Raw genomic sequence first — 27,062 nt, 5'->3', positions numbered from 1 at the left:
CTTACTGTCTGAGGGAAAGGCTGCCTGGCGTCCAACTCTTGTGCAAGAAGAGGAAGTTTGAGAAGCTGGTGCCAGGTAGCTCAGAGCAAAGGGAGACTGAAGGGAGGCTGCTCAGCCGGCAATCAGTCCTCAGTTCTGGGGTTTCTCAGGCAGAAATGCTGTGTGTGTATGTCCCATGGATGAGACATGAGCCCTCGAAGAGGCTGAGGAGGTGTGGGGTTCTTTAAGTTCACACCCACTAGAGCTAGCTTGAGGTCAAAAGACTTGAGTGGCAAGAGGCTGTGGGTGAATCACTGGGCTCCTGGGGACATGGTGGGGTACACAGAGAGCCGGGGGACAGCACACCCTTTCATCCAGGAAGCTGAAGGAGAACAGAGTCTAAAACCTGCCACGGGCACACAAGACAAGAGGCAAATGTAAACTTCTGTCCAACCCAGAGGGTGTGGAAGCCATCCTACAGCTTTCCTGGTCAAGCAAGACCTTTCAGGGGTGGTCCCCCACACGCCCACCCAAACTTGTACCTCTCTGCCCATCTGCTCTCCACTTCATCCACTGAGGGATAGATAAGTAGAGGCTTTTGTGGGGAAAAAGGGAGGATCAAATCCCTTCTCACTGTCCAGGCTTCTCACTGCAGCACGCCATGGGTGTGCCAGTGGAAAGGCTGCTGCTCTGAATGAGGTCGGAATTAATCAGGGACCAGACAATCTAATCACCATATTGAATTGAGACCGTGTTTTGCGGCTTCAAGTGGCCAAAGGCTTTTTATCAACTAACAGTGAGCGGAAAAGTCATGGGACTGCTCATGTTTTTATCCAGTGGCATTTAAGGGCTAAACTACAGATGCTTTCTGATCAATATCCCAGGGGTCAGGTTTGTTCAACACGCCACTTACACATGTATACATTCTTTAAAAAGGCTTTTACACTATAAATACTGTTTTGCAGCCAACAATTCCCTCTTAGCATTATATTAAGAATGCTGTGCTAATCAATATTTTCTTGTCATTGTATCTCTTTTCCATAGTATATGTACCTAGTCCCTTATTGTTGGATAGAGGAGTTGTTTTTAATTTTCCCAACTATAATGTTGAAATGCACATAGTTCAAACCCATAAAATTCCTCGTGGTGGGACTGCTGAGCCAAAGGACGTACATGTTTTAGTGACTTATGAAATATATCACCAAATTGCTCTGGAGAAAGGTTATACCAAATTTTTCTCTAACAAGTAGATTCCATATGAGGGCCAATTTCCTCATGCCCTTGCCAACATGGGTCATTATTGTTCTTATTAATCTTTGATAACTTGGTATCTAATGAACAAAATAAAAAGGTTTTTTTTCAATTAAAAATGTCAATTACTGGAGAGGTTGGCTATTATTTGATTTGTTCATTGCATATGTGTTTTTTGATGACTTATCTGCTCAACACCTTTGCTTATTATTTTAACCCGGGTGTCAAGGAAAATATTAGTTCTTTGAAGCTCAAAGCAAAGGACCAAAAGGGCATCAGAATTGGTAACTGCTGGTATTTGCTTCTGAATGTAGCTCACAGACTGGTCCAGGGTTCATCAAGCAGGGGTTCAGATTGGCTGCTACAACCTACCACAGAAGAGTGCTGAGGTTGTCTTCAAAGCACTGAATTTTCTAGGTTGTTTGCCTCCTGTTACTCTTGCCTCTGTCCAGGCTGTGGTGGAAACTACAAAGAGAGGTACCGTGCAGCCCAAGGACACAGGCACTGTTGTCATAGACACTCTCTAGCTCTATCTTCAAATTTTCCTAGCCAACAGCCCCAGACTGGCTAGGCTGCATAGAATCATGTCTGCATATATGTGAGGGTGCTGGGTGTGGATGGTGGGGCAGTCTGATGATGGGTTCTGATCTCTTTGTTACGTGGGCCAATCAGGTAACACCATGTGCCTCATTTCCCTCACCTGTCAAACTCAATTCTTCCCGACCAGACCCCTCACTTACCCATGTGGACTTGTCTCCCATCGTCCTCTCATTTAATGCTAGGTGCCGACCATTCCAACCCCTCCCAAGCTGCTCTTCTGCTTGCATTGCCCTTCCTGATCATGGTCTTTGTCCGGTGATCTAGCTCAGTGCTGGCACTTAGCTGAAGGATGGAGAATGTGTTTTCTGAGTAAAAACTACAATGAATTCAATTCAACTATAGTGAGCATTTACGTTTATAAAGATTCTGGGGATATACCAGAAAATGGAAGTGCTCACAGTGGGAAAAGATATACAGAAGAGCTGTGTTATAACACAGGACACGTTAGACCCTTAAAAGAAAAACAGTTGTGGGGAGGCTGGGTGGCTCAGTCGGTTGAGTGTCTGACTCTTGGTTTCAGCTCAGGTCATGATCTTGCGGGTCATGGTACTGAGTCCAGCAGCGGGCTCCATACTCAGTGCAAGGTCTGCTTGAGATTTCTCCACCCTGCCCCCGCCTTCCCCACACACACTCTTTCTCTCAAAAATAAATAAATCTTTAAAGTGAAATAAAATAAAAAAACCAGTCTCTATACTCACAACACTTCTGACACTAAGTGGTTAGTGCAGACTCCTCAGCCCACAAGACCTGACCTCACTTCAGACACTAATCTCAAATCCAGGTGTCTGGTACTTCTGACTGACTGCCCAACGGCTGCTCTTTGGGTTTGATGATTTGCTGGAACAGCTCACAGAACACAGGTAAAGAGTTTACCTACTATTGCCAACTTATTACAAAGGATATTTATAAACAATACAAATGAAAAGTCAGATTAACAAATACATAGGACAAGATCCAGAAGCGTTCTGAACACAGGAGCTTCTGTCCCATGGGGTTGGGGGCATGCCACCCTCCTGGCACGTGCACGCATTCTTGTTCACCAACCCAGAAGCTCTCTGAGCTTCATTGTTTAGGGTTCTTGTAGAGGCTTTATTACGTAGGCATGATTGTTTAAATCATTAACCATTAATTAAATTAATTTCCCGCTCCCACCCCTCTCGTCCCTTCTGGGAGGTCAGGGGGTAGGGCTAATCCAGGTCCAATCCTCTAATCACAGGACTGGTTCCTCTGACTTCAACTCTCCAACTTCCAGGAGTAGTAGACTCAGGTATGGTTGAAATGAGTGTATTATGAATAGCAAAAGGCTGTCCTCTCACCCATAGCACTCCGGAAATTCCCAGGGTTTTAGAAGCTCTGTGCCAGGAACCAGAGACAAAGATCAAATATACAGATTTCTTATTATATTACAATCATATAATAGAACACTACAACTCTTGCTTTGGGATCATAAAGGAGGATGGGATTAGTTCTGGGTTAGGGCTGAAAAAGCATTCACACAGATGGTGCTTTTTTAAAAAATTAACTTATTTATTTATTCATGAGAGAGAGAGGGGGGCAGAGACACAGGCAGAGGGAGAAGCAGGCTCCATGCAGCGAGCCTGATGCGGGACTCGATCCAGGGACCCTGGGATCATGCCCTGAGTAGAAGGCAGGCTCTGGACACCGAGCCACCAGGTGTCCCACAAAGATGGTTCTTAAAAGAGAGATGGGAATATATTGGAGTATACTGGAGCGGGCAGTGTCTGAGTCTGCTGCTGTTCCTCGCTAGTGACTCTCTTTCTTCAGTAAACATCAAATGCTTTGGAAAAGAGAGAGAGAGAGAGAGAGAAGGAAGGGAGGAGGAGGATAGTTGGAGGAAGTAAATAGGAGTGAAGGAATAGGTTTTACCTGTTTTTGTTTTGTTTCAGTGTTCATAGATTTTATTTCCTAGCCTTGTATTATGAGAAATGGTCCAAGCTTACTCATGGAGGTCAATCATTATCTATTAATATGTTATATATAATGTTGTCCTCTGTCATTGGGTGATAAATAAGAACCCCAGAAACCCCGAAATTCTTTCAATTTCTTTTAGAAATACATGACAGAAGGTTCGATACTAAGATCATGCAGGTCTTCTGGAAGCTTCCTATGCTCTCATATAAAGAACAGAGCTTGGAGGGGAAGTCAAAGATTTCTTTTTGTGACCTCATGCTTGTCACTCACACCAACACATGGGGTGGCTGCTCCTTGATTCAGCAGATTCACCTAAAATCTAGAGATAGGGAGAAAGACACTGCATAACCCTTTAGCACCTATTAACCTCTATGTATCACAAATGATTCTGTGCTTCTCTAGGTGTCATTCAGAATAGTAATAACAGTTAACCTAAATAAATCTCCCTCTTCTTGTGCAAGTTTAAAAAATTATTTTTAGCAATTTCTGCTAAAAAAATTTGTGAATAGATAGCAGAAGGAACTGAAGGGGAACAGATAGATCCCTGGGGAGAGAGGAGGGGGGAATGCCGGGGTGAGGACCCCCCTCAGGAGCCAGCAGTTCCCCCCTTCCCCATAAACACCCTATTCTTTAGTACTTTAGCTCCCAATATGGGCAGGAATCTTTCTGAATTGCAGATTTATGCGACTAACTGCTAAAGTTTCTAAGTGTGTTACATAGAACTAAACTATGGAAGCCGGAAGCCATAAGAAGCCACAGTTAGGAGTCCTTCTCCCCCCCCAGCCCCCTCTAACCAGCCTTCAAGGCCAGTCTCCTTACAAAGGAAGAACGTTCTCCTCATTTCAGCCCCCATCCATCTTTCTCTCACTCCCAAATCCTACCATCTGTGCCACTCACTAGGTACTTGGTCATGTGCAGCATATTACTTAAATTGTCATGCCCTCTCTGCCACAGTAGATCATAAATTTCTGGGGTTCTACATTTTGGATTTATCATAGCCAACTGTATAAATCATGTAAATAGTTGGTCCTCAAAATATTTGCCAAGTATCTCTTATTTGAATGAAATGAAAATGTCACTAATCTTGATTCCCCAAAGATGCTGGGGCTTATCTAAGTAAACTCGCATCACGATTAACTTGGAACGAGCTACTTTTTTTCCTTTATCGTCATGCCTGCTGATACAGCCTTGCCACTTTGAATATAGAGATGTACATTCAATATATTCAAGCAAATTCTGGAATACCAGGGCCAAATGACCTGCCAGGTTTCATCCCAGTGCACTGCAGCTTACCTGGTCGGTGTTGGGTGACACAAGGTGGAATGATGGCTTTCTCTCTCTTGGTGACTGGACCAGATTCCAAAGCAAAAGCCCCAGCACCCTAGGCTGGCAGGTAGGGAACACCAACGGCAGGGATTCCCCACTTGCTGGAGTTGAGATACTGGCTGCCAACCCCATACAAAGAGAAGGGTACCTCCGAAGAGTCAACTTGCTGCTACTTCACCAAGAGTAACAGCCAGTTTAAGTGTCTTGTGGGGTTGTTGTAGTTTTGGTTTTTTTTTTTTTTTTTGGAGGGGAGGAGGTTATTTCAATTATCAGTTGGCTTTAATTATTTTTGCTTAGAATGAGAGAGAACTAAAGCTCCTGACAGCAGTCCAAAGCGGACAGGGAGGAAATGAAGGCACCTGCAGCTTCCTCTGGCTGCCTGGGCACCTGCTGCCTGGCAGGCTGTTTGCCTCCGCCTACCTGCGCGGTGGGACCGAAGGCCAGTCAGTCCCTCCTCCACGGTCGGGTGGCTGCTAGCGGCTTCTACCCAGAAGTCCTCTGCTATGCCATCTGGAGCCGGAGAACAAGTTCCAGGCTCCCTTGCCAGAACTCTGCTGTGAATCCTGCCCACTTCTCCCGTCACCTCCAATCCTGGTCACGGGCCTTAAGCCTGACCTTCATTGCTGAGAGATAAAGTACATCATGAAATGAAGGATCTCAAAGTTCCAAAGCTGGTGGCCTTTAGTATGCAGATGTATTGTCGCCCCCTGGACTTCCAGAGTGCAAAGTCCACCTAAATCTACCCCCGTTTCAGTGTGAGCAGAAGGTCAGATGCCAAAAGCTCCTGAAAGTCAGAAACCTGAGATCACAGTAACTCACTTTTCTCCCTCCCCAGCCGATCAGCCCCAAGTCCTGCTGATTTAACTTTGCAAATGCTTCTTAAGCCCTCTGCCCTTCTCTTCACCCCTAGCCAAGGCCCCTAAATATATCTCTTCTAACCCTGGCGTCACCCTCACCCAGAGCATCTACCCCTGACTGCTGCTCTGCTGCTCCAGGCATCCCAGTGGCTCCCCTGGGCCTCCAGTTGAGCGTCAGCCCTCCTGCCAGTCACAGGCTCTCGCTCTGTATTCCAGTGGTACCCACTACTGGTGATGCCTGCAACCCCCCAGAGTCCTCCCCATCTCTACACCTTCCCTGGTGCTGTTTGCTCCATCTGGAATGCCCTTCCCACTTTTATTCACCTCACACCCCATTTGGGACTCCATTCAGGCCTCATCTCCTCCAGCGAAGCCTTCCCTGAGACCTCAACTGGGGTTAAAGGGCCTCTGTGTCCCAGTGCGTGGCTAGCTTATTGTCTGCCACATGATAGTGAATACACTGGTTTTAAATCCTTCCCCCTTGCTGCACCGAGAGACCATGGAGAGCATTTTGTACTTCCAGGACTGGTTCGTGATAGGATCTCGAGTACATCTGCTAAATAAATGAGTGCTGCTCAACGGAAGGGTTGTTGAATCCATGATCTGGGGGGGGGAACATCTTACGGGGCTCTCACCCTAGAGAGGAACCTCTGACATGGCCTTCCTGGAGCTGCCAGATGTGATACTGCTACTCCCAACACCTACAGTTGACAATTGACTGATGTGCGACAAAAAAGTCCTGCTGACTACCGCCTCCTAGGAAGGCATCCCAGGAAGGCAGGCGGAGCCATGCCAGAGGAGAAGTGGGGACCTGGCTACCTCCCCAAGAGACCCTGGCCCCTGGAGGTGGAGGAGCTTCCGTCTTTAGGGCTGCCACCTGTGAGTGGCCCAGAGAGCGTCAGAGACGAAGCTCCGATGAGCTGAGAATAGACAAGCGTTTTTTATCACTTTGATGATAAAACTATAATTGCTCTCAAGCACTGTTTGGAAATCGTGCTGTTTACAACACTTGTTCGTCAGTTCTTAGGTACATGCAAATTGTTTATAATAAAAAGTTACGTTGATATATCTTCTCGTTCCCTTGAACTCTTCTGAAGGACCTGGAAGGCCAGGAACCAGGTGTGAGAAGCTGATGCAGGGAGGAAGCAGGGAACAGCAGGGCAGGGGGCTGCAGCCAGAGCTGGGCATCACCGGTTCGGATGCGAGCTAGAGCGCAGGTGAGGGTGGGGGCCGGGTGGCTCTGAAGGTGGAGACAGCTACCCTGGAGGGAATATGTTACTCATGAACCTTTTAAAGAATTTTGCCTGGATGGCAGTGGCAAGGCAATTAAACCGCTGCGGACAGACATGACCTAATTTATTGGCCTTTCCAAGTTGTCTTCTGAGGAGCCGGTGCTACTATAACCTACAAATAAGGATGTGTTTTGATGGGATGGGGGGGGAGGGGGCTGTTGCTAAGAACAAGGGAGAAAATTATGTCCCTGAGGAGGGAGGGCCCCAGGAGGCAGGGCAGAGTGCACGGGGGGGGGGGGGGGGGGGGGGGGGGGGGGGTGGCCAGAGCTGCCCCACATTAGTGGCCACGGGAAAGGCCGCAGTCAGAAAGGGCCCCAGTGGAGCGCAGGGCCCCCTGCTCAGCAGGGAAGCAGGACAAGCCTGTAGAGCCACGACTTGCAGGAAGCAGAGCTGCGGCTTGGCCTCTGCTCATCCGCCCCGAGCCCCGAAGCTCGAACTCACGTGCAAACGCAGCCAGCATCGGAGACCTACCCCACATAGGCACAGGCCAGAGTCACCTTTGTATACCTTGCCCGGATCCGTAAGAAAGGAAGAAAACCACACATGAAATACACGACAGCGTTTGATTTTTGTTTTTTAAACAGACTGTTAAAGAGTTCTGCAGTTTGAAAGCCTAAAAATGGAAAGAAAAAAACCTGAGTCACCATCTGAACCCTGGCACGATTTAAATAAAATTGCTGGTTGTTGAGGGGATTTAATAGAGACCCACAGATGGTCTCAGGCCAGCTGGGAGCCTCTGGCGATTGTGTCTTCAAGCTCCCTGGCCTGTCTGGCGCCAGTAGCTCGGCAGCCCCCCCAACCCCGGGGTGTTCACCTGGGGGCCGAGGAGCAGGAGGCGGCAGGGACAGCTGCGTGGTGTGGACAGCGCTCGGGGCTCACGTGGATGTGTGCTTGTTTGGTGTGGCTGCGGGGGATGGGGGGAGGGCAGCTGGAGATCCTGGGGGCCCTCAGTCTGACCCCCTCGCTGCCACTGCAAAGATCTCTGCCCACATGTTCTCTCAACTGCTATTCAACTTCCTTAAAGCTAAGGTACTAACTTCCCTTCGAACTTGACCTTCTCCACACATGCCCATGGTCCCGTGTCTAGATCACATCACCCACAGAACACGCATCCTTGGGGGACCGCCGAGAGCCATGTTCTAGTCCCACATCCACCCCTGGACATTGCTATGGTCTTGAGACTCCTTGAGAAGATAAGGAATTAAGGATAATCATATCTGGGGAAAATAAGCATAATCATATTTGTTCTTTCTCCCTTAAAGGACATTGAAGGGGCTCAGGTGAAACGGTAGGCTTTAAAGCATGCCTATTTAAGATGTCATCAGCCAAGTATTCCTGAATAATCACAGATTCAGCACAGAGAGGTACATAATTCCTTCAGCTTGCTTTTGGCCAGTTGTGCTAAAACCAGGCTGCTTTTCCCTTTCAGAAACTCTCTGGGCTTCCACATTGCCTTCTTCAGCTATTTCCTCCTACTTCCTCACAGTGAACATGACCAGCCAACAGCCATCATGAAAACCTGTGGCTAGAGCAAGGGAGCAGGTTCACACGAACAAGATCTAAGCCGCTTGAGGATATTACAGCACTTGTGTTTGTATATAACCCACACTTAGTGGGCAGTTAAACAACACAAACAACAAAACATAAAAAGCAACTCTTCCCATTGCCAGACTAAACAGCTCCAGGGAAAGAAGGTCTTTTTGATCCTACCAAGCAATTTTAAAGTGGGAAAACACCAGAGACAAGCTTTATTACGTCTGCATCAGGCACAGCCCTCTCACCTGGTCTCTGCTAGGACTGCAGGCCTTCTCCTCCCAAACCACAGGGTTTCCTGAAAACCAACACTCCCTCACCTTATGCAATGGAGTGGGGCGTAGGAAAGATATGCCAGGTGCAGTCAGTGCCCAGCGCCCGGGCAGTCAGGCCAAGATCCCCTCCTGCATATTAGAGTCATCTGGGGAGCTTTGAGGTAACCCAGGCCCAGCCTGATCGCAGGCCAATTAAGCCAGAATGTCGAGGTACGGCCTGGCCTTGGTAGTTTGAAGAGTTTCCCAGGGAGTTGTCATTTCGGCCAGGTTTTAAAACCTTTGTCTTTGCAGAGCCTGTGCGCCGAGACCTGTCATCATAGAAGCCAAGACACCAAATATCTTAGTGGACAGGTGGGCACACAGAGAAAGGAAGTGCAAGCCCCTCCTCAGCACCTGCCACACCCACGTGATATCCCTTTTAGCTGAACTAGATGGTCCATGGCCCTGTTCAGGAAGCCCAGCGCTATGCCTTCCCTCAGGAGGTGCTACATCTCTAGGTGGGCCGGAGGTGCATCGTGCGACCTGGCATGATGGTCATGAGCATGAGGATCTGGACCGGAGAATGTGAAAAGCAGCAGCCAGTCGAAGAATCAAGGGCACCCCGGGACGAGGAGAGCATGGGCTGTGAAGATGCAAGCAGAGCCTGTGGCTAGGACCTGGAGCCGTCTCGGATCCCCAAGCCCCTCAAATTTCAGCTTCAGTCCCCATGTAACCTTTCTGCAAAGCCCTCTGGCTGAGTGTGACTCTTCTTCTTTCTACCCAAAGACCCTGACTCACAGGAGCATGATGGAAACTGAGCAGGGCATTAGGAAGAACACCCAGAAAGGCAGGGAGAAGCAGCAGCACAGAGAAGCAAGAGCAGAATAGGGCAACTTTCAAAAGGTGCAGAAGCAAGAGAAACTAAAAGAACACAGAATGGGCATGGACAGGTATTACAGGCTAACAGGAAGGAAAACGCATACGAATCATCTGGCAGGAAGCAAAGCTTTAGCAATGTAAGCCTGGGCAGTGAGAAAATGCGACTACATTTCTTCTTCTTTTTTTTTTTTTTAAGAATTTATTTATTTATTCATGAGAGACACAGAGACAGAGGTAGAGGCACAAGCAGAGGAGGAAGCAGGCTCCATGCGGGGAGCCCAATGCGACCCTGGGACTCTGGGATCATGACCTGAGCCAAAGGCAGCCGCTCAGCCGCTGAGCCACCCAGGTGTCCCTCGGACTACATTTCTATAGGACAAAAGAGGACCACGGAAATGGGACAGAAGAGAACAGGGCACGGCCCTGGCCCTGCTCTGCTCCGAGCTGCTCGCAGATGGCTCTGTGAGCTGCGTTTCCAGGCTCTAGCCACAAGTCAGATGCTTCCAGCTGGCTTCAGGCAGGCCCTGGCAGGAGACCCGAGGGTCAGAAGAAGGAACCAGCAGGGTATCCTCCTGCCTCCCTCCGCCTCCCCCACTTCTGGCAGTGATTGCCCCCCAAGTCTCCAAATCCCCAGACAGGTCTGCCACGGCTGCTTGCAGTTTCACGTGGGAGATCGCAGCTGAGGCTTGGTTAACACCACCGGCTCCCTTTTCCTCTGCAGCCAGTGGTGGCCAGAGCTGGCTTGTACTGGGCACAGTGTTAATACTCAGCGATCCCGCCAGCTGGTTGTGCCGCTGTTGCTAGAGCTTGAAATTGGCCAGTGCTACCCACCAAGGGGAGCCAGTTACCAGCACATCCCTACCTCCAGGCTTCTGGCTGCTTGTCCCTGGCGTGCCTCACTGTCCCTTGGTTGGTTTCTCTGCCTCTTTTTATCACCACGGAAGCAATGCACTTCACTACAGTCTATTTTGAATAAGGAGGAGTTTCTCTTTTCCTGGCAGGACCCTGATTGATGTGCAGACAGCGATCTTCTAAAGAGCTTTACAAGCTCCCTTGAGAGCAGTAACATTAAATTCACAACATGTGAAGTTCTACTTTTGTTTGCTCGTTTGTCTAGTAATCCTGTTGATCATTTATCCTTGTGATTAATCTTTAAAGCAAATTAATTTTGTGATAAATTAAACCTTCTGCCACTGTAACAGGGTATGGGTTTGATTATCAAAAGAACCAGATCTAAAAGACAACCAGGTCACTTGATGTAGAGCTTAGGATGAACGGTCTACCCTGGGTTGGGGCTGCCACCTGACACAGGAAATGGGAAGAGGAAGGAAGTGAAACATGACCCATCATCTATGAGTACTAAATATGTGCAAAATCACACTTTTCTGTATGGAAGCATTTTCCCTACAACTTTCTTCTTAGCTTCATGATAGCCTGATTCTACAGCATTTGCCTCGCCAGCACTTTGTTGCTGTTATTGTTTGTTCGTTCCCTGGTTCTTTTGCTAAAAGGAACAATCACAGGCCTCAGAAGCAGATGGAGATAAATGGTACCAGGACAATTTGCTAGTCATCTGCCGGGGGGGAAAATCAGCTTATATAATTACCCTATTTTAAAAATAAAATATATATCAGATCGTGAAAAAGTTAGTTTTAAAAAAAGATTTTAAAAGGTAAAGGTGGATATTGACCTAATCTCTAGATGTGAGAACCTTCTAATCTTAAAAAGAACATTTTTAAATATTTGGCACATTTTGTTATATAAAAATGGAAGAGCGCCTGGGTGGCATGGTCAGTTGAGCTTCAGACTCTTGGTTTCAGCTCAGGTCATTGTGTCAAGGTTGTGAGATCAAGCCCCACATCAGGTTCTGTGCTCAGCGTGGAGTTGGCTTGAGATTCTCTCTCCTTCCCACTTGTGCTCTCTCTCTCTCTCTCAAATACATAAGTAAATCTTAAAAAAATATTTTTTTTAATGGAAAATAATTCCCTCTGCTTTCAGATAAGTAGAAGTGCAAACTGAAGACTGGGAAATGTATTTGTAATAAATAGGACAAAAGTCTATTTCCTTGATAGAGAAACATATAAGTCAGTAAGAAAAAAAAAAAAAACCACACTGAGATTCTATGTTAAACAGTGTTGGATGCCTTCTAGAATCTATTCCCCTAGTTACTCTCCTTTCTGGTTTTGCTGTGGGCAGCAAAATGTTCAGTTTCAGGGAAGGGATGGTGATTGGTCTAAACCTAACATCTGAATTCCATTTCTTAATTTCTCAATTCCCTTGTGGTGAGGGTGGCCTTATGACCTGGTTCTGGTCAATGAGACATAGGGAGGAATTGGCTGGGATGGCATCTGGAAAAGCTTTTACTTCCATGTTAAGGGACAAGCATAATTGGCTCCACAATATCCCCTTCTTCCTGTCTTGGATAGGAATGTGATGTTCAGAGCAGTTGCAGCCATTTTGTGTTGCAAGACACTATCCTGACATCCTAAACCACTAAACCAACCAGTGGTTGTATATTTCCAGATATCTTGTCATGTCAGAAAAATTTATTCCCAATTTGTTAAAGCCATGGTTAGATCTGTTATGTATAACAAGAGGCATTCTGAATCTGAATACAAATTCTGAAATAAAAATGGGCAAAGATATGAATAGGTAATTCATAAACATATGAAAAAAGTTCAAGCTCATTATAACTAGTGCTAGATACTAAATCAAGTTAAAAAAATTTTTTTGCCTACAAAATTAGCAAAGATTTTTTAAAAATAATAATATCATCTAGTGCTAACAAGGGTATAGTGAAATAGAAGGCTTCCCACACTGGCAGTCAAGGTGAAATCTAGTAGAACATTTTTTGGAAAAATAATTTGGTAACATGTAATAAGAATTTAGAAAATATATTATAAACTAAGGATTCTACTTTGTGGAATTTACTCTAGAGAGAATTTAAATTGAATTAAGGATGTAATCATGAAGGTTTGTCACAGTGTTATTAAAGCAATAGGAAACAAAAAATTAAGAAAAAATCAAAGTGGCTAAAATACTACAATAATTAAATTCTAAAATATATACAGTAGAATAGTATGCGGTCACAAAAAATAATGTTGACTATAGTCTTTAATTTGAAGGAGTTACTTTCAGGTTAGATGTTACATAAATAAACAAAATAGGCATAGTATTACAACCTTATAAAGTCATGTGGGTGAAAATGGTTTGATGATTCCTAAAAGGTTAAATACTAAATCACCCAATATCACAGTAATTCCACTCCTGGGATGGGGTTGGGGGGAGGAGGGGTAGAAATGAAGAGTAACTAATAGGTTTTATTTTAGGTGATGAAACTATTTCCAGCCTTGTGCCCAACTATCCCAACACCATTTGTTGAAAAGACTATCTAGCCTTCATTGACTTGCCTTTGCATGTTTGTAAAAAAAAAAAAAAAAAATCAACTGGCTGTATTTTGGGGCCTATTTCTGGACTCTATTCCATTCCACTAATCTATGTCTTTCCCTTCACAAATACTATGCTATCTTGATTACAGTGGCTTTATAGTAAGTCTTAAAATCAAATAGTGTGATTCTTCTAACCTTTCTTCTTCTTTTTAAAAATTGTTTGGTCTATTCAATCCCTTTGCTTTTCTAATTGCTCATTCCTATTATATGGAAACTCAAAAGAATTGTATATTTTGATCTTGTATCCTACCACTTTGCTAAATTTACTTCTTAGTTCTAGGATTTTTTTTTTTTTTTTTGGTAGATGTTTTTGGGGGATTTTCTTGGTAGACAATCATGTCATCTGCAAATAGGGATAATTTTATTTCTTCCTTTCTCATATGTATGTCTTTTATTTCTCTGCCTTGGCTGATACTTGCTAGGACCTTAAGTATGACGTTGAATTAAGAGTAGTGAGATTGGGGACGCCTGGGTGGCTCAGCGGTGGAGTGTCTGCCTTTGGCTCAGGGCCTGATCTCAGGGGCTGTTGGATCAGGTCCTGCAACAGGCCCCCTGCGGGGAGCCTGCTTCTCCCTCTGCCTCTGTCTCTCTCTGTGTCTCTCATAAATAAATAAATAAAAATCTTAAAAAAAAAAAAAGAGTGATGAGATTGTACATCTTTTCCTTGTTCTAGATCTTAGAAAAAATACAGTCTTTGACCATTTGGTATGATGTTAGCTATAAATATTTTTGCAGATGCCTCAGGTTCTATTTCTTTCTTGCCAAGAGTTTTTATCATGAATGCACATTCAATTCTGTCAAATGCCTTTTCTGCATCAATTAATGTAATCATGCTTTTCTTCTTTAGACTGTTGTATGGTAAGTTCATAGTAATTTATTTCAAAATACTGAACCAGTCTTATTGTTACACTGCGTCCTCAAAAAAACATAGAGTCCTAACCCCCAATACCTCAGAATATGACCATATTTGGAGATAGGGGCTTTACAGAGGTATTCAAGTGAAAATGAAGTTATTAGGGTGCATTCTTTTTTTTATTTTTTTTTTAAAAAGATTATTTATTTATTTATTCATGAGAGACACACAGAGAGAGGCAGAGACATAGGCAGAGGGAGAAGCAGGCTCCATGCAGGGAGCCCGATGTGGGACTCGATCCCAGGACTCTGGGAACAGGATCTGAGCTGAGGAAGATGCTCAACCACTGAGCCACCCAGGTGCCCTGGGTTAGAGTCCCTTTAAATATCATGTTCAAGCCACCTGTAACAGTTTGGAGCATATCCTTACAAAATGCATACATGCTTTCCAAAACATACTTGGTTGCCTACAGTGTTTCCTATGTATGGCAGATTCCACTAGTTGTATCCTAGCAACCCTTAGGCAATTTTCCTAAATAATAAATTTTAGTAGAGCACATGGCAACCTAGGATTGTGTGTTCTCTAATGTCCTGGTTAGCAAAAATAAGAGAGTTTTGACATGAAAACATCTCAATGCTGTCACAAGCTAGATGGGCAGTGTGTGGCTAATCACATCAACCTCTTCACGCTCCATGGTTGGAGGCAGGACTGTGCAGTAATTAAATTCAGACGGAGTTCGCAAATCCAGTACTTCCTGCACTGGTATCTCAACCAGGTTACTTACCCTCCCTGAGCTCCCTCAGTAGAAAGGAGATAAAAAATATCCCTTCACTTATCAGGCTGTTGTGGGAATTAAATGAGCAAATGCACATGAAGAGTTTAGCACAGAGCAAATATTAGCTATTACTACTGCTGTTATCATTAGCTTTTGAAAAAGACAGAAACACCTGCCCTATCGATTATGATGAGACAAAAAACAAACAAATATGAAAGACTTGAAAAGCTGAAGGACTTATCATGTCACACAGCCCCCAAACCTTGGGGTATGAAACTGTAACATGATGGTCGGTCCACATGTATTGCCCAGGGAGACCAATGCACCGCAGTAACTAGACAAGAAAGTGATTGAGAGAAAGATCTCCCCAAGGATTAAAGGAATGAGCTAAATTGGATGTTACTGGAAACTGTAGACACCTGAGAGATCAATGGTAATCCCACATCTTGTTAAATTATCAGAACACACAAGCCTACATGGCATCCCTGTAACTTCTAGGGGATTCTCATGGTGCCTTCCCCAAGGCCACATAGGGCTGCTGGAGGGCAAGCTACCCTTACACGCACACTTCCTCTAATAGGACTCACCACCAACCACAGACCGAAGCCATCTGCGGCAGAATCTAGGTTTTTATTTTCTGCTGTATTTTCAGAGCCAACACAGCGTCTGGCAGTACAGTACAGATGTCCCATAAATAGGATCCCGAAGTTTCCTGAAAGTCTCTCTGTTAGCCAGCGGCAGACTTCACTGGCTGGGAGAGTAGAGGACAGGCAGAGAGCCTAGGACAGGACACCGTGTGTCCGGCTTTTAACCTCTGCAGGTTGCTACGGCGTCCACAGCTACAGGCACTTCAGCATTTTGATATATACAGTCCCACTGGGACCGAGCCACAGCTCCAGGATGCGCATCACTCAGAAACTAAGTTCTGGAAAGCCCTCCTGGGCTGCAGCCTTGCCGCTAGCTAACAGAGTCTAAATTAAGACATGCCATTTTACAACTTTGATTACATCAGGTGCTGTGCCACCTTATACTTTCTAAGTTTTCTGCAATAGGAAAAATAAATATTTTTGATTTAATGACATCTGTGAGCTGAGTGGTTGATACAATCTCTTGGTACTTATTTCAGTTACATTTAGGAGGCAGGGGTGGGTGGGGTTGGGGGTGGTGTGGGGGATGAGAAGTAGGTAGTTGTGTTTTTCAAAGACGTGAAAAAAGTAAGATGCTTTTTAGTTTCTATATATTAAATATGTATGTACATATACATATATATTATGTGTGTTTGTGAATGCACACACCCATACACACACACACACACACACACACACTTTCCTCCAAGATGTGAGAGAAGTACAGGGAAAATTGCCACCTGCCAATAAATGGTGACTCAAACTCTCAGCCATTTTTTTCTCACTGTGGCTAAAACCACAGCCTGTGCAGGGTCTGAGAAGTCATTCCCAAGTAAATACCCCCAGGAAAAACCCTCTCCACAAGGAGTGGAACTGTCAGATTGGAATTTCATGGTCATTTCTACCTCTTGAGCTGGCTCTTGAAGTATTTCTGTAGGACAGATTCCAGACTCACAGGACAGAACCGGATAAATGTGACACAGACTTGTGTGCTACGGGGTTCAGAGGTGGGAGGAACCCCATCTAGCTGGGGAAACACGCTGAGAGTGAGAAGTCAGGAGAGAAGCTAGGACTGCAGAAGCCTCTGGCCCTGGCCCCTGCAGGCCATGAATTCCCCCATGGAGTTTTCTCTGGAGGCCTATTACAGGCAGGCACCTTGCCTATCCGTGGCGTCTCTGTCCCCTAAGACCAGGAACCCAATACCCTTGCACTCACCTGGCTTCCTAGAGCCCCTGGGGGTGGCATGTGCCCAGCATTCCTGCCCAGCCTACCTGTCCCTTCCCCATCCTGGCAGTGCAGACAAGATGCCCTCACGGCTGTCAGGGCAAGCCCCTATCTTCCAGCAAACACTCACTGCCTATTTGACACGTGCTGGGAGCTGCCCCAGAGATTCACCAAAAGGAGAAGCATAGATATTTGCCTTTTTTTTTTTTTTTCCTGTTTTGCCTATTTTCAAGAAACTACAGCAACACACAGGCAGTATTTTGTGTTCTGCTTTTTTTTTTTTTTTTTTTAACAGAACAATGCTTCCCATGCATTTCCCCACAATTCTTGAGGTGTCTATATAACCTTGACAACAAAGTAGTCAGAAAATGTAAAATTAAAATATCACACTGGGTAAGATACAATTATCTCCATAACTATCCATTATGACTGCACTTTTACTAGACATTTAGATTTGAAATTTTCCACTATTTTGCTATTATTTTCCTACTATTTTGTCATTTCGTAATACTGCAATGAATATCTGTGGGTATATGTCTTCTTTTCCCTTAGAGAAAAATACAGTATAGTGGAAAGAGTCAGATTTGGGTCAAATTCTAGCTCTGTCTCATAGGATCTGTGTGATGACCTTGACACATTTCAGTTTCCTTTCTGTACAAAGCCATCAACACTACTTACCCCAAAGGATGGTGGTGAGGATTATTCAATGCTGATGGGTAAAAGCATTTTGAGATAGATCTGGATTTAAAATCTGGCCCTTGGGCACCTGGGTGGCTCAGTGGTTGAATGTCTGCCTTTGGCTCAGGGCATGATCCCAGGGTCCTGGGATCAAGTCCCACATTGGGCTCCCCATAGGGAGCCTGCTTCTCCCTCTACCTATGTTTCTGCCTCTCTCTCTGTGTCTCTCATGAATAAATAAATAATATGTTTTTTTAAAATTCTGGCTTTCACTTAACTTGGACAAGGTATTCAACCTTTGTTAAGCTGTTTCCTTTTCTGTGAAATTGAAATTCAACTGTGTACATAATGGGGTTATGGGCCAATTAATTAAATACATGTAGCATGCTTAGTACAGTGCCGAGTATACAATAGGAGATCCATAAATGTTGGCTGTCATTATCAGAGTAATTACTAAAAGGCATAAATGCCTTGATAAATGCTGGTGTGGCCACCTTCTCCTACCTCAGCCTCCTACTGATGAGAAATATGCAAGAATTGGAGATTGGGTCAAGGGTAAGGCATATCTTTATAGGTAGCACCATACTGTTCACCAAGAGGACTGCACACCACTAACAATATGCTGAATCTATCCATTTCATGCCCATCCCCACCAACAGTTTTTTTTCTGTTATTTTTAAATACTTCATTTAAATACTTCATTTCTCAGCTATTGTGTGGGTGAACATTTTCCTGCAATATTTCATTCAAAGTTGGGATATCTTCTAGCATGAACACCTTATTTTTGTGTTTTGCCTGTTTATCATTTTGAATCTTGATGTTTTTCTTCAATATTTGAATAAACTCTTTATATATCAGGAACATAATAATATTTAATGCAAATACCTTCCCAAGTAAGCTGGAGCCAGAGAGATCTGGTATCCATGAGAGAAGATCTCAGGAAGTTCTGTGTGTTCACGAGCATTTCTATGGGGGCGGGGTGGTGGTGGTGGTGGTGGTGGTGGTGGTGGTGGTGGTGGCTGTTAGCCCTCATGGTGATCTCAGTTACTCTCACATTAATCTCTGGGCATCTCTGGATCTGCATGACACTGTAGTTCAATGTTTCTAACTATACAACAGGTCTTAAATATGTTGTAAGACATTCAAGTCTACCATAGATGAAACTAAATTCTTCAGTTGTCCCCCAACCAGCAAACTTTCCAAACTTCTCCATTTGGTCTTTTAATATTCTAGCCAAGACATCTTGAGGGACGCCTGGATGGCTCAGTGGTTGAGCATCAGCCTTTGGCTCAGGTTGTGATTCCGGGGTCCTGGGATCAAGTCCTAAATGAAGCTCCCCATAGGGAGCCTGCTTCTCTCTCTGCGTGTATCTCTATGTCTCTCATGAATAAATAAAGTCTTTTAAAAAAGAAAGACATCGGGCCGCCCGGGTGGCCCAGGGCGTGATCCTGGAAATCCAGGATCGAGTCCCATGTTGGGCTCCCTGCATGGAGCCTGCTTCTCCCTCTGCCTGTGTCTCTGCCTCTCTCTCTCTCTCTGTCTCTCATGAATAAATAAAATCTTTAAAAAAAAAAAAAAAGAAAGAAAGGTATCTTGAGAATATTTCTCAAGTACTCCTCCTCCCCACCCGATTTTCTATAGTTAGCATTAGGCTACTTCACTTTTATGAAAGACCTACATTAATACCTGTTTTTGCCAAAAAATTAAACCTGAAAAAGATTTTGCTTTTATGAAAAAAGGTGAAAAGCAAAAAAAAAAAAAAAAAAAAAGAATTTAGCATATGTTTTGCAGGAGGCAGCACATACCCCAAGCAGCCAGAGTGGCACTGCCAAGCTCCTTCCTGGAGGAGCTATACTCAGCATCTCAGCACCAAGATGCTGTCAGTTTTTTTTAGTGGTTTACTTTTTTTTTTTTTTTAACTTTTTAAAAGATTTTATTTATTTCCTGGGAGAGAGAAATCTCTTTAAAAAGAGAGAGCAGGGGAGCAGCAGAGGGAGGAGAGAATCTCCAGTCGACTCCACACTGAGTGCATAGCCCATTGTGGGGCTCCATCTGATGACCCTGAGATCAAGACCTAAGCCCAAATCAAGAGCCCACCCACTGAATGACTCAGGGACCCTAAGCCACAGTAGTTTTGAACTGTGTTTGTAGACATTTGTGCTTTATCTTGATTTATTTTGTGCATGATTTATCAAGATGTGTCCTACGGTTTCAGAAAAGCCTAAGAGTTTATTTTTGGTGTTTGGGAGTGCTCAGAAACTTTTCCATATAAATGCATGGTAATTGCTTCTTTGCTTTATGCCATCTGAACTTTTGAGGCTTTCAAAGGAAATGCTTTATTTTTGGATAACAGGGCAAACCTGCACAGCAAAAAGACCTCCCAGTCTCTCACACAAGCCTGTTGTACTGTCTCCTAAATAATGCTCCTGGATGATAAGTCATGTGTTCTGACTTTTGATTTGGAAAATATGATCACACATATCAAGAAAATGAGCAGAGGCAGCCAAGTTGACATGTTATCTCAGGCCTTCTCCTCATGCCATTATCTGCTAAAACCCATGCACGTCAGCTGGTACACCAAAAAACGCCAGGGAGATGGCTATCCTGTGATGGGTGTCTGACAGTGGGATTCAGGAATTAACCAGAGGGAAAGAAAGTACTAGAAAAAATTGCCTTGAGCATCTGGCCCAAGTGTCCACTGTCCTTAAATGATTTTTATATTTTAATGGTGATGTTTTTTAAATTATTGGAGTGATTATTTTTAACAGTTTAATAGTTAGCAGGATTGATTTTGTCTTAGCATTATGCCTTTTTCTTTTCATGCCCCAGTTAGGATGAGTGCAGTGAAATCAGAAAGGGTGTTTCAGCCTTCCTTTTACAGCCCAGCTCGATGACCTTGCACCTAGCTGTAGTTCTAGTTCCCCCTAAAGGCGGCTCCCCAGGAAACACAACCGGAGCACCGGGTCAAATAGAAGTCAAAATTCTCTTGAATGAAAATCAAACTAAAGAATCTTATTATTTCTAGAACCACAGTTCGTGAGAAGCCACGCCGATGATAACATCTCACGTTGAAGCTTTCTTCCCTCCTGTTATTTCCTAATTCTCCCCTAATTTCCCCAAATACATATGGACTGGATCACTTAAGGAGACCCATCCTCTCTAGAGACAATAAACACTTTCAAAGACACACACCGAGAGCCACTAGTTCCTTAGTTCTTTTGGAAAACGTGTTGAAAACAAACTACATACTAAAGTTCTCCTCCTCGAGGCTGGGCGTGCCTGTGTGTAGGGCACGTGTGGATGTGAGTGGGTGTGGACATACTGTGCTCACACAGGTAGGAAATGATGGAGCCTACTTTTTGAAAAGCAGAGTATGATGGTGTGAAATACACATCCCCGCACTTCAAATATTCATTTCTCCCCGTAAGGGCTGTATCTGCTGGAGATGAGGGAAGATGGGACTTTGAGCTCAGGGTATTCTAATCACTTCTATAAAGACTAACTAGGATTTCCTATGTGAAGAGTATTTTGGGACTTTTTTGGGGGGGAGGGGGTGCCGGGGTGGGCCGTAGAAACTTTGGAAGGAAGTGGAAACCTAGAACCGACATCACCAAGAAGTTGCAAGCAAAATGGCTTTCTAAATTCCCATTAAGGACACACTTTTTGGTCTGAGTGATGCCCCGAATTCCTTCCACAGTCAGTTGGACAAGGCCTTGAACGGGTCTATTCTAGACTTGGTGAGAAAGTCCTTGTATTCAGTGTGGCCTATCCCACACTCTCCCAGGAGAAAAACTGGTTAATTGACATCCCAGGCAATCACCGGCCCATATCCGCCTCTGGTGTCTAATCCCTCCCCTGCAGCCCTGTGCAGTGAGGCCAAGGGTGAGATTTCGCAGCAGCTGCTCCCCACGCAAGGAGACCCCCCATTCGGGTCCCAGTCCCAGGCCGGTTCACTCCGCACAAGGCGAGATCCTGAAGCCCCGGCCCTGGGGCGGGACCGCTTCGCCGCCAGGGAGCTGCTCTTCCTCCCGGGACGCCCGCACGTGGGGTGCGGAGGGGTGTCTCCGGGGGGAGGGCGCGCCGCCCGGGGACCCTCCGCACCGAGGCCCGAGGGTGCGCGCCCCCCCACCCCCGCCCCATCGCGCCCGCCCGCCGCGCTCGCGTACTGGACCCCGCGTCCCCGACCCCTCGGCCCGTCGCCGCCCACGTATCCTGGACCCACGCATCTGGGCCCCTGCGGCCCACTGCCACCCCCGTGTCCCCGCCCGGGGCGCAGCAGCTGGCGGCACCGCTCACACAGGACCGCTCCCAAGCACCTGCCCGCACCGCGAGGGGCAGCGCGGCCCCCGCCCTCCCTGCGGGACCCACCCCCGCGGGCCAGCGCGTCCGGGACGCCGCGCGTGGGCAGGCACCAGCCAAGCGTCCGCGGTCCCCGGGGGAGGAACCGAGCGCGCCTTTCCCCGCGGCTGCGGCGCCGTCCCAGGCCCGACAGGTGCGCGGCCACGAGTCCGCGCCTCCCGCGGCGCCGAGGAAGGAGCGGCGCGGTACCTGATCCTGTCCTTCTCTGCCCTCTGCAGCGCCTCATTCCTTTCCAGCACCTGCAGGATCTTCCTGGCTTCTTCGTCATTTAAGAAACTGAAATCAAACCCCTGAGGAACCTTCGTCATGTTCTCTCCTGCGTGGGAATTACTACACTTAAGCTCCTCGGCGCCGCCCGTTACGAGGACATTTTTCAAGGTAAAGGAGGCCAGTTTCAGGAACTTGATCCCATGGCCAATAAGAAGTCCGCCCCTTGGAAAATCTAAAACCCCGAACTTAGGGAACAGCCCACAGCTCCAGGGCTCATTTCGACAACACCTTAATGACTGCTTCTGCCAACCCAGACCCAACCCAGATGCAAAACCCGACGCAGGGAACCAATCCCATTCCAAAGGGGCGGGTCCTCCCTCGTCTCCTCCTCCCCGCTCCTCTCCGCGCGGATCCGACGTGTTAAGTGACAATCCTACTTATTTCCGCACCTAAGTGAGGCCTGAGTTTAGGGATTGGCGCCAATGCAGTATTTGCTTTCGCCGCTGCTGTTTGCTCTCAGGACTCCAGCCGGTCTAGTGGAAGGGGTGACGAGGAGTGAGATCCACAACGAATCCTCCTTTGCAGTAAAGAGCCCATGGGAAGTGGATGGAGTTGCAGTAGGAGCTTTAGATCTGGCACAAGAGTTACCCTGCTTGAAACACCCAGAAGGGCTGAGCTTGATGCACAGGTGACTGTGGGACCTGACCCAGGCGAGGGGCTAAATTTAGTGTATCCTTGGGGATGGGTTCTTTGCCACGCCTCCCATGCCCCCCAAGGCCTCCAGTTCATCCCCCTACAAAAGTCATTATTGAGCTTTAGGTGAAAAAAACCCAAAACTTTTAAAAACCACAAAATGGTTTACGGTATCTTAGGAGAAGACAGCCCAGGGGCAAGGGATGATGAAAATCACCTGTTTGTAGCTTTCTGTAAGAATTGATAATCTTCCTCATAATATCAGAGAAGTAATTCGAGTGCCACTTGCAAACACCTAATCCTCTGACTAAAGCAAAATGTAATCCTGTGAAACCACAGAAATAGCTTTCCTAGAAAGTTATTATTCTGAGATATGATGGAAGTTTCTAAATGTGTCTTATACATACATTTAAAAAAGTATTGTAGCCGGGGCACTGGGGCGCAGGAATGCCTGGCTCCACGGGTCCCAAACAGCCCAGATGTGGCCACTAGCTGCTGACAAATTCCAAAGGCAGAGAAACGAAAAAATGGATTTATTTTGGTTAGGCCAAGACTGGGAAGATGGTGCGCTAGCATCTCAAAAGATTGCCTCCAAGGTATTGAAAATATTTCCAGGTTTAGATGAGAAAAATATGGAACTAAGATCAGTGGGTACATGCAGGTGGGCAGTAAAGGTCAGGACGGTCACGGCCTTGGGGTCAGTCAGGTCCTCAAGGCTCAAGAGGGTAGTTTTGTCCCATCAGGGATGCTTTGCCCTCAGAGAAATTTAGAAAGTCCAGACACTACAGATGGATGGCACCCAGGATCCAGTGCCCAGTGATGCACAGGGCTCCCTGCAGGAAGCCTGCTTCTACCTCTGCCTATGTCTCTGTGTGTCTCTGATGAATAAATAAATAAAATATTTTTTTTAAAGTAAAGTGTACTTGCACATGTATCATCTCCTTTCATGGCAAATAAACCCAATAAAGATTTTTGTATCTGTAACAAAAACATAATGTCAAAAATGACTATTTACATTTTGGCCTCTGGGTTCTCTACTCACTTTGATCATTGTTATTTAAGACATGCCTAGGCAGGTAACCATTTCTGTGGGTGGCTGTTTGTTATTTCTCTGAAGCAGCAACCAATTCGGCTCGCCAGTGTTGTACAATACATGGAACTCCTTTTAAAATAGTCTCTGTGTTAATAATGGTGGATTAGGAGTGTGGCTTATATATGATGTCCATTTTTCTACTTATTAACATGTTCATTTCTTCCACACACATATGGAACTTCTTCATGTGGGTAGGCTTTTATTGTGTTCCTGGTGTATCAGTGAATTGATTTCAACTACCATGTTCTGGTGCCTACTGTATGAGGGCATTGTATGCTGTGAAGAAGATACTCCTTGTCTTTGGAAAGCTTGGGGAGATGACACAGAAAAAGAACTACATGACAAAGGCCAACATAATAAATGTATCAAGAAAGTTCTATGAGACCACAGAAAGAAGTTAGTTCCAACTGAGTGGATCAGGGAGAGGACATGGTATTTGGGTTGTCACATGAAAGGTCAGATTTCAATAGGAAGAAGTTGAAGGTTGTGGGAGGAGATGTGTGTCTATTTAGGCCAGGGAAACAGTACACCAAGTAGGAGAAGTATGCTCTAGGAATTTGCTCATAACCCCTCAACTCCTCTGACTAATGGCCAAAGTGAGCAAAATTTTTTGGGAGCTAGAAAATCTTCAGGGATATTTTCAAGGATATATTCATGGGTATATTCAGGGATTAGTAAATGATCTGTTTTGGCTTGAATAGGCATTCACAATAAGGGCAATATTGGAGGTACAATAATAAAGAGATTGAAAAACATTGGGCTAGCTCATAGGATTTATAAAAAGAGTACATAAGGCTGTGGGGCACCTGGGTGGTTCAGCAGTTGAGCATCTGCCTTTGGCTCAGGGTGTGATCCCGGGGTCCTGGGATCAAGTACCGCATCGGGCGCCCACAGGAAGCCTGCTTCTCCTTCTGCCTGTGTCTCTGCCTCTCTCTCTGTGTCTATCATGAATAAATAAAATCATATATATATATATATGACATGACAATGAATGCTGTGACATGACGATGAATGTCATGTGACATGACGATGAATGCCACGCCCAGGAACCTGGACTCTATTGTGTAGGTGATGAGAAGTCAAGAAAGGATTTTTGTTTGTTTGTTTTGTTTTTTTAAATTTTGTTTGTTTTATTTATTTATTTGAGAGAGAGAGAGAGCTTGAGTAGGGGTGTGCGGGGAGAGGCAAAGGGAGAAGCAGACTCCCCACTGAGCAGAAAGCCTGATTCCCAGCTCAAACCCAGGACCCTGGTATCATGACCTGAGCTGAAGACAGATGCTTAACCTAGTGAGCTGCCCAAGCACCCCCAAGATAGGTTTTGAGGATGACGATGGTAGAGCTGAAACTGAACACTGGGGAGATTACTCTGGTAGCAGCAGATGAAGAAGTGTAGAGTGAGGATTGTGGCAAGGACCCCATGGTGCTGGATCACTGATGCAGGAGAAAGGGGGGAGAGAAACTGAATCAAAGCAGTGGACATGGGAATACAAGAGGAGTGAAATCCAAAGACATTGAGTGGGGGCACCTGGCTCGGTCAGTAAAGTGTGCAACTCTTTTTTTTTTTTTTTTAAGATTTTATTTGTTTATTCATGAGACACTGAGAGAGAGGCAGAAACATAGACAGAGGGAGAAGCAGGCTCCCTGAGGGGAGAGCAATGCAGGACTTGATCCCAGGACCCCAGAATCATGACCTGAGCCAATGGCAGATGCTCATCCCCTTAGCCACCCAGGTCTCCAGTATGTAATTCTTGACTTGGGGTTGTTTGAGCCCCACATTGGGTATAGAGATTACTTAAAAACAAAATCTTAAAAAAAAAAAAGACATTGTACTTGGAAACTCATTGGATATGAAGATTAAGAAAGAAGGAATCACAAAGATGATGTAAGATTTCAAGAGAAGTGTCTGAAAGGAGAGTAGTCTCTTTGATGATAGGAGAAGCATGTTTGTAAAAATACCAGTTTAGTTTTAAACATAAAGAGTTTAAAGTAACCTGCAATTTGTTCACACAGGGAAAAAATTTGGGACTGGGAGCTCTTGAAAAAGGGATGGAGAAGTAGATTTGGAAGTCATCTGCTCAGATATGATTGACAAAATCCTGTGGCCAAATAAGATGGCCATAGCAAAGGGAAGACAGAGAAGAAAGGCTGAGGTCAGAACTTGAGTGACCGCATTGGACGTGAGCATCAAGACAGGCTTCTGCCCAGGACTGCAGCACAGTGGGGCATGCCATCGGGGATTTTCTATACTAACATTCTATTTGAAACATCTGCAAGACATTAGGGGTCACCCTGGAACCAGACAGGTGGTTTCTGTAGGACTAGAAACCCAGTGCTTTTGGAGTAAAATTCATTTTCAAAGGATTATTTCATGAGCTCATTCTCTCAGCAACAAGCACCCATTTTCAATCTTAGTATTGGTAACCCTGGCAACCTCCCACCCCACCTTGCAACTGGAGAGATAACTCATCAGTTTGGTTTTTAATAGCAACATCTGGATAGGTAGCAATAATCTTTAGAAATCTGTTTTCTCTGTGAGATTTCTTTTCATGTCTTTTGCCCATTTCATGATTGGATTGTTTGCTTCTTTGGTGTTGAGTTTAATAAGTTCTTTATAGATCTTGGAAACTAGCCCTTTATCTGATACGTCATTTGCAAATATCTTCTCCCATTCTGTAGGTTGTCTTAGTTTTGTTGACTGTATCCTTTGCTGTGCAAAAGCTTCTTATCTTGATGAAGTCCCAATAGTTCATTTTTGCTTTTGCTTCTTTTGCCTTCGTGGATGTATCTTGCAAGAAGTTACTATGGCCGAGTTCAAAAAGGGTGTTGCCTGTGTTCTTCTCTAGGATTTTGATGGAATCTTGTCTCAAAATTAGATCTTTCATCCATTTTGAGTTTGTCTTTGTGTATGGTGAAAGGGAGTGGTCTAGTTTCATTCTTCTGCATGTGGATGTCCAATTTTCCCAACACCATTTATTGAAGAGACTGTCTTTCTTCCAGAGGATAGTCTTTCCTCCTTTATCGAATATTAGTTGACCATAAAGTTCAGGGTCCACTTCTGGGTTCTCTATTCTGTTCCACTGATCTATGTGTCTGTTTTTGTGCTAGTACCACTATCTTGATGACCACAGCTTTGTAGTACAACCTGAAATCTGGCATTGTGATGCCCCCAGCTATGGTTTTCTTTTTTAAAATTCCCCTG

General features: G+C 45.3%; 1 protein-coding gene across 3 annotated transcripts in view; it reads right to left on the bottom strand.

The window, feature by feature from the left end:
• The window catches only part of EXPH5 (exophilin 5), a 93,186-nt gene that overhangs the window by 49,416 nt on the left and 16,708 nt on the right, over positions 1-27,062 (bottom strand). For 2 of the 3 annotated variants that reach the window (XM_038536262.1, XM_038536263.1), the window contains exon 1: positions 22,057-22,384. The exons of the other annotated variant lie outside the window; for it this stretch is intronic. In XM_038536262.1, the coding sequence (XP_038392190.1) occupies positions 22,057-22,175 (119 nt within the window). In that variant the 5' untranslated portion in view covers positions 22,176-22,384. Of the gene's footprint in view, positions 1-22,056; positions 22,385-27,062 lie in introns of those variants that run through there. 3 annotated transcript variants of the gene reach the window in all.

The sequence above is a fragment of the Canis lupus genome, chromosome 5 (genome assembly GCF_011100685.1).
Source record: "Canis lupus familiaris isolate Mischka breed German Shepherd chromosome 5, alternate assembly UU_Cfam_GSD_1.0, whole genome shotgun sequence".
NCBI classification, from domain to species: Eukaryota; Metazoa; Chordata; class Mammalia; order Carnivora; family Canidae; genus Canis; species Canis lupus.
The sequence above is the reverse complement of the archived record's forward strand: the minus strand, read 5'-3'. Positions and strand labels throughout refer to the sequence as shown.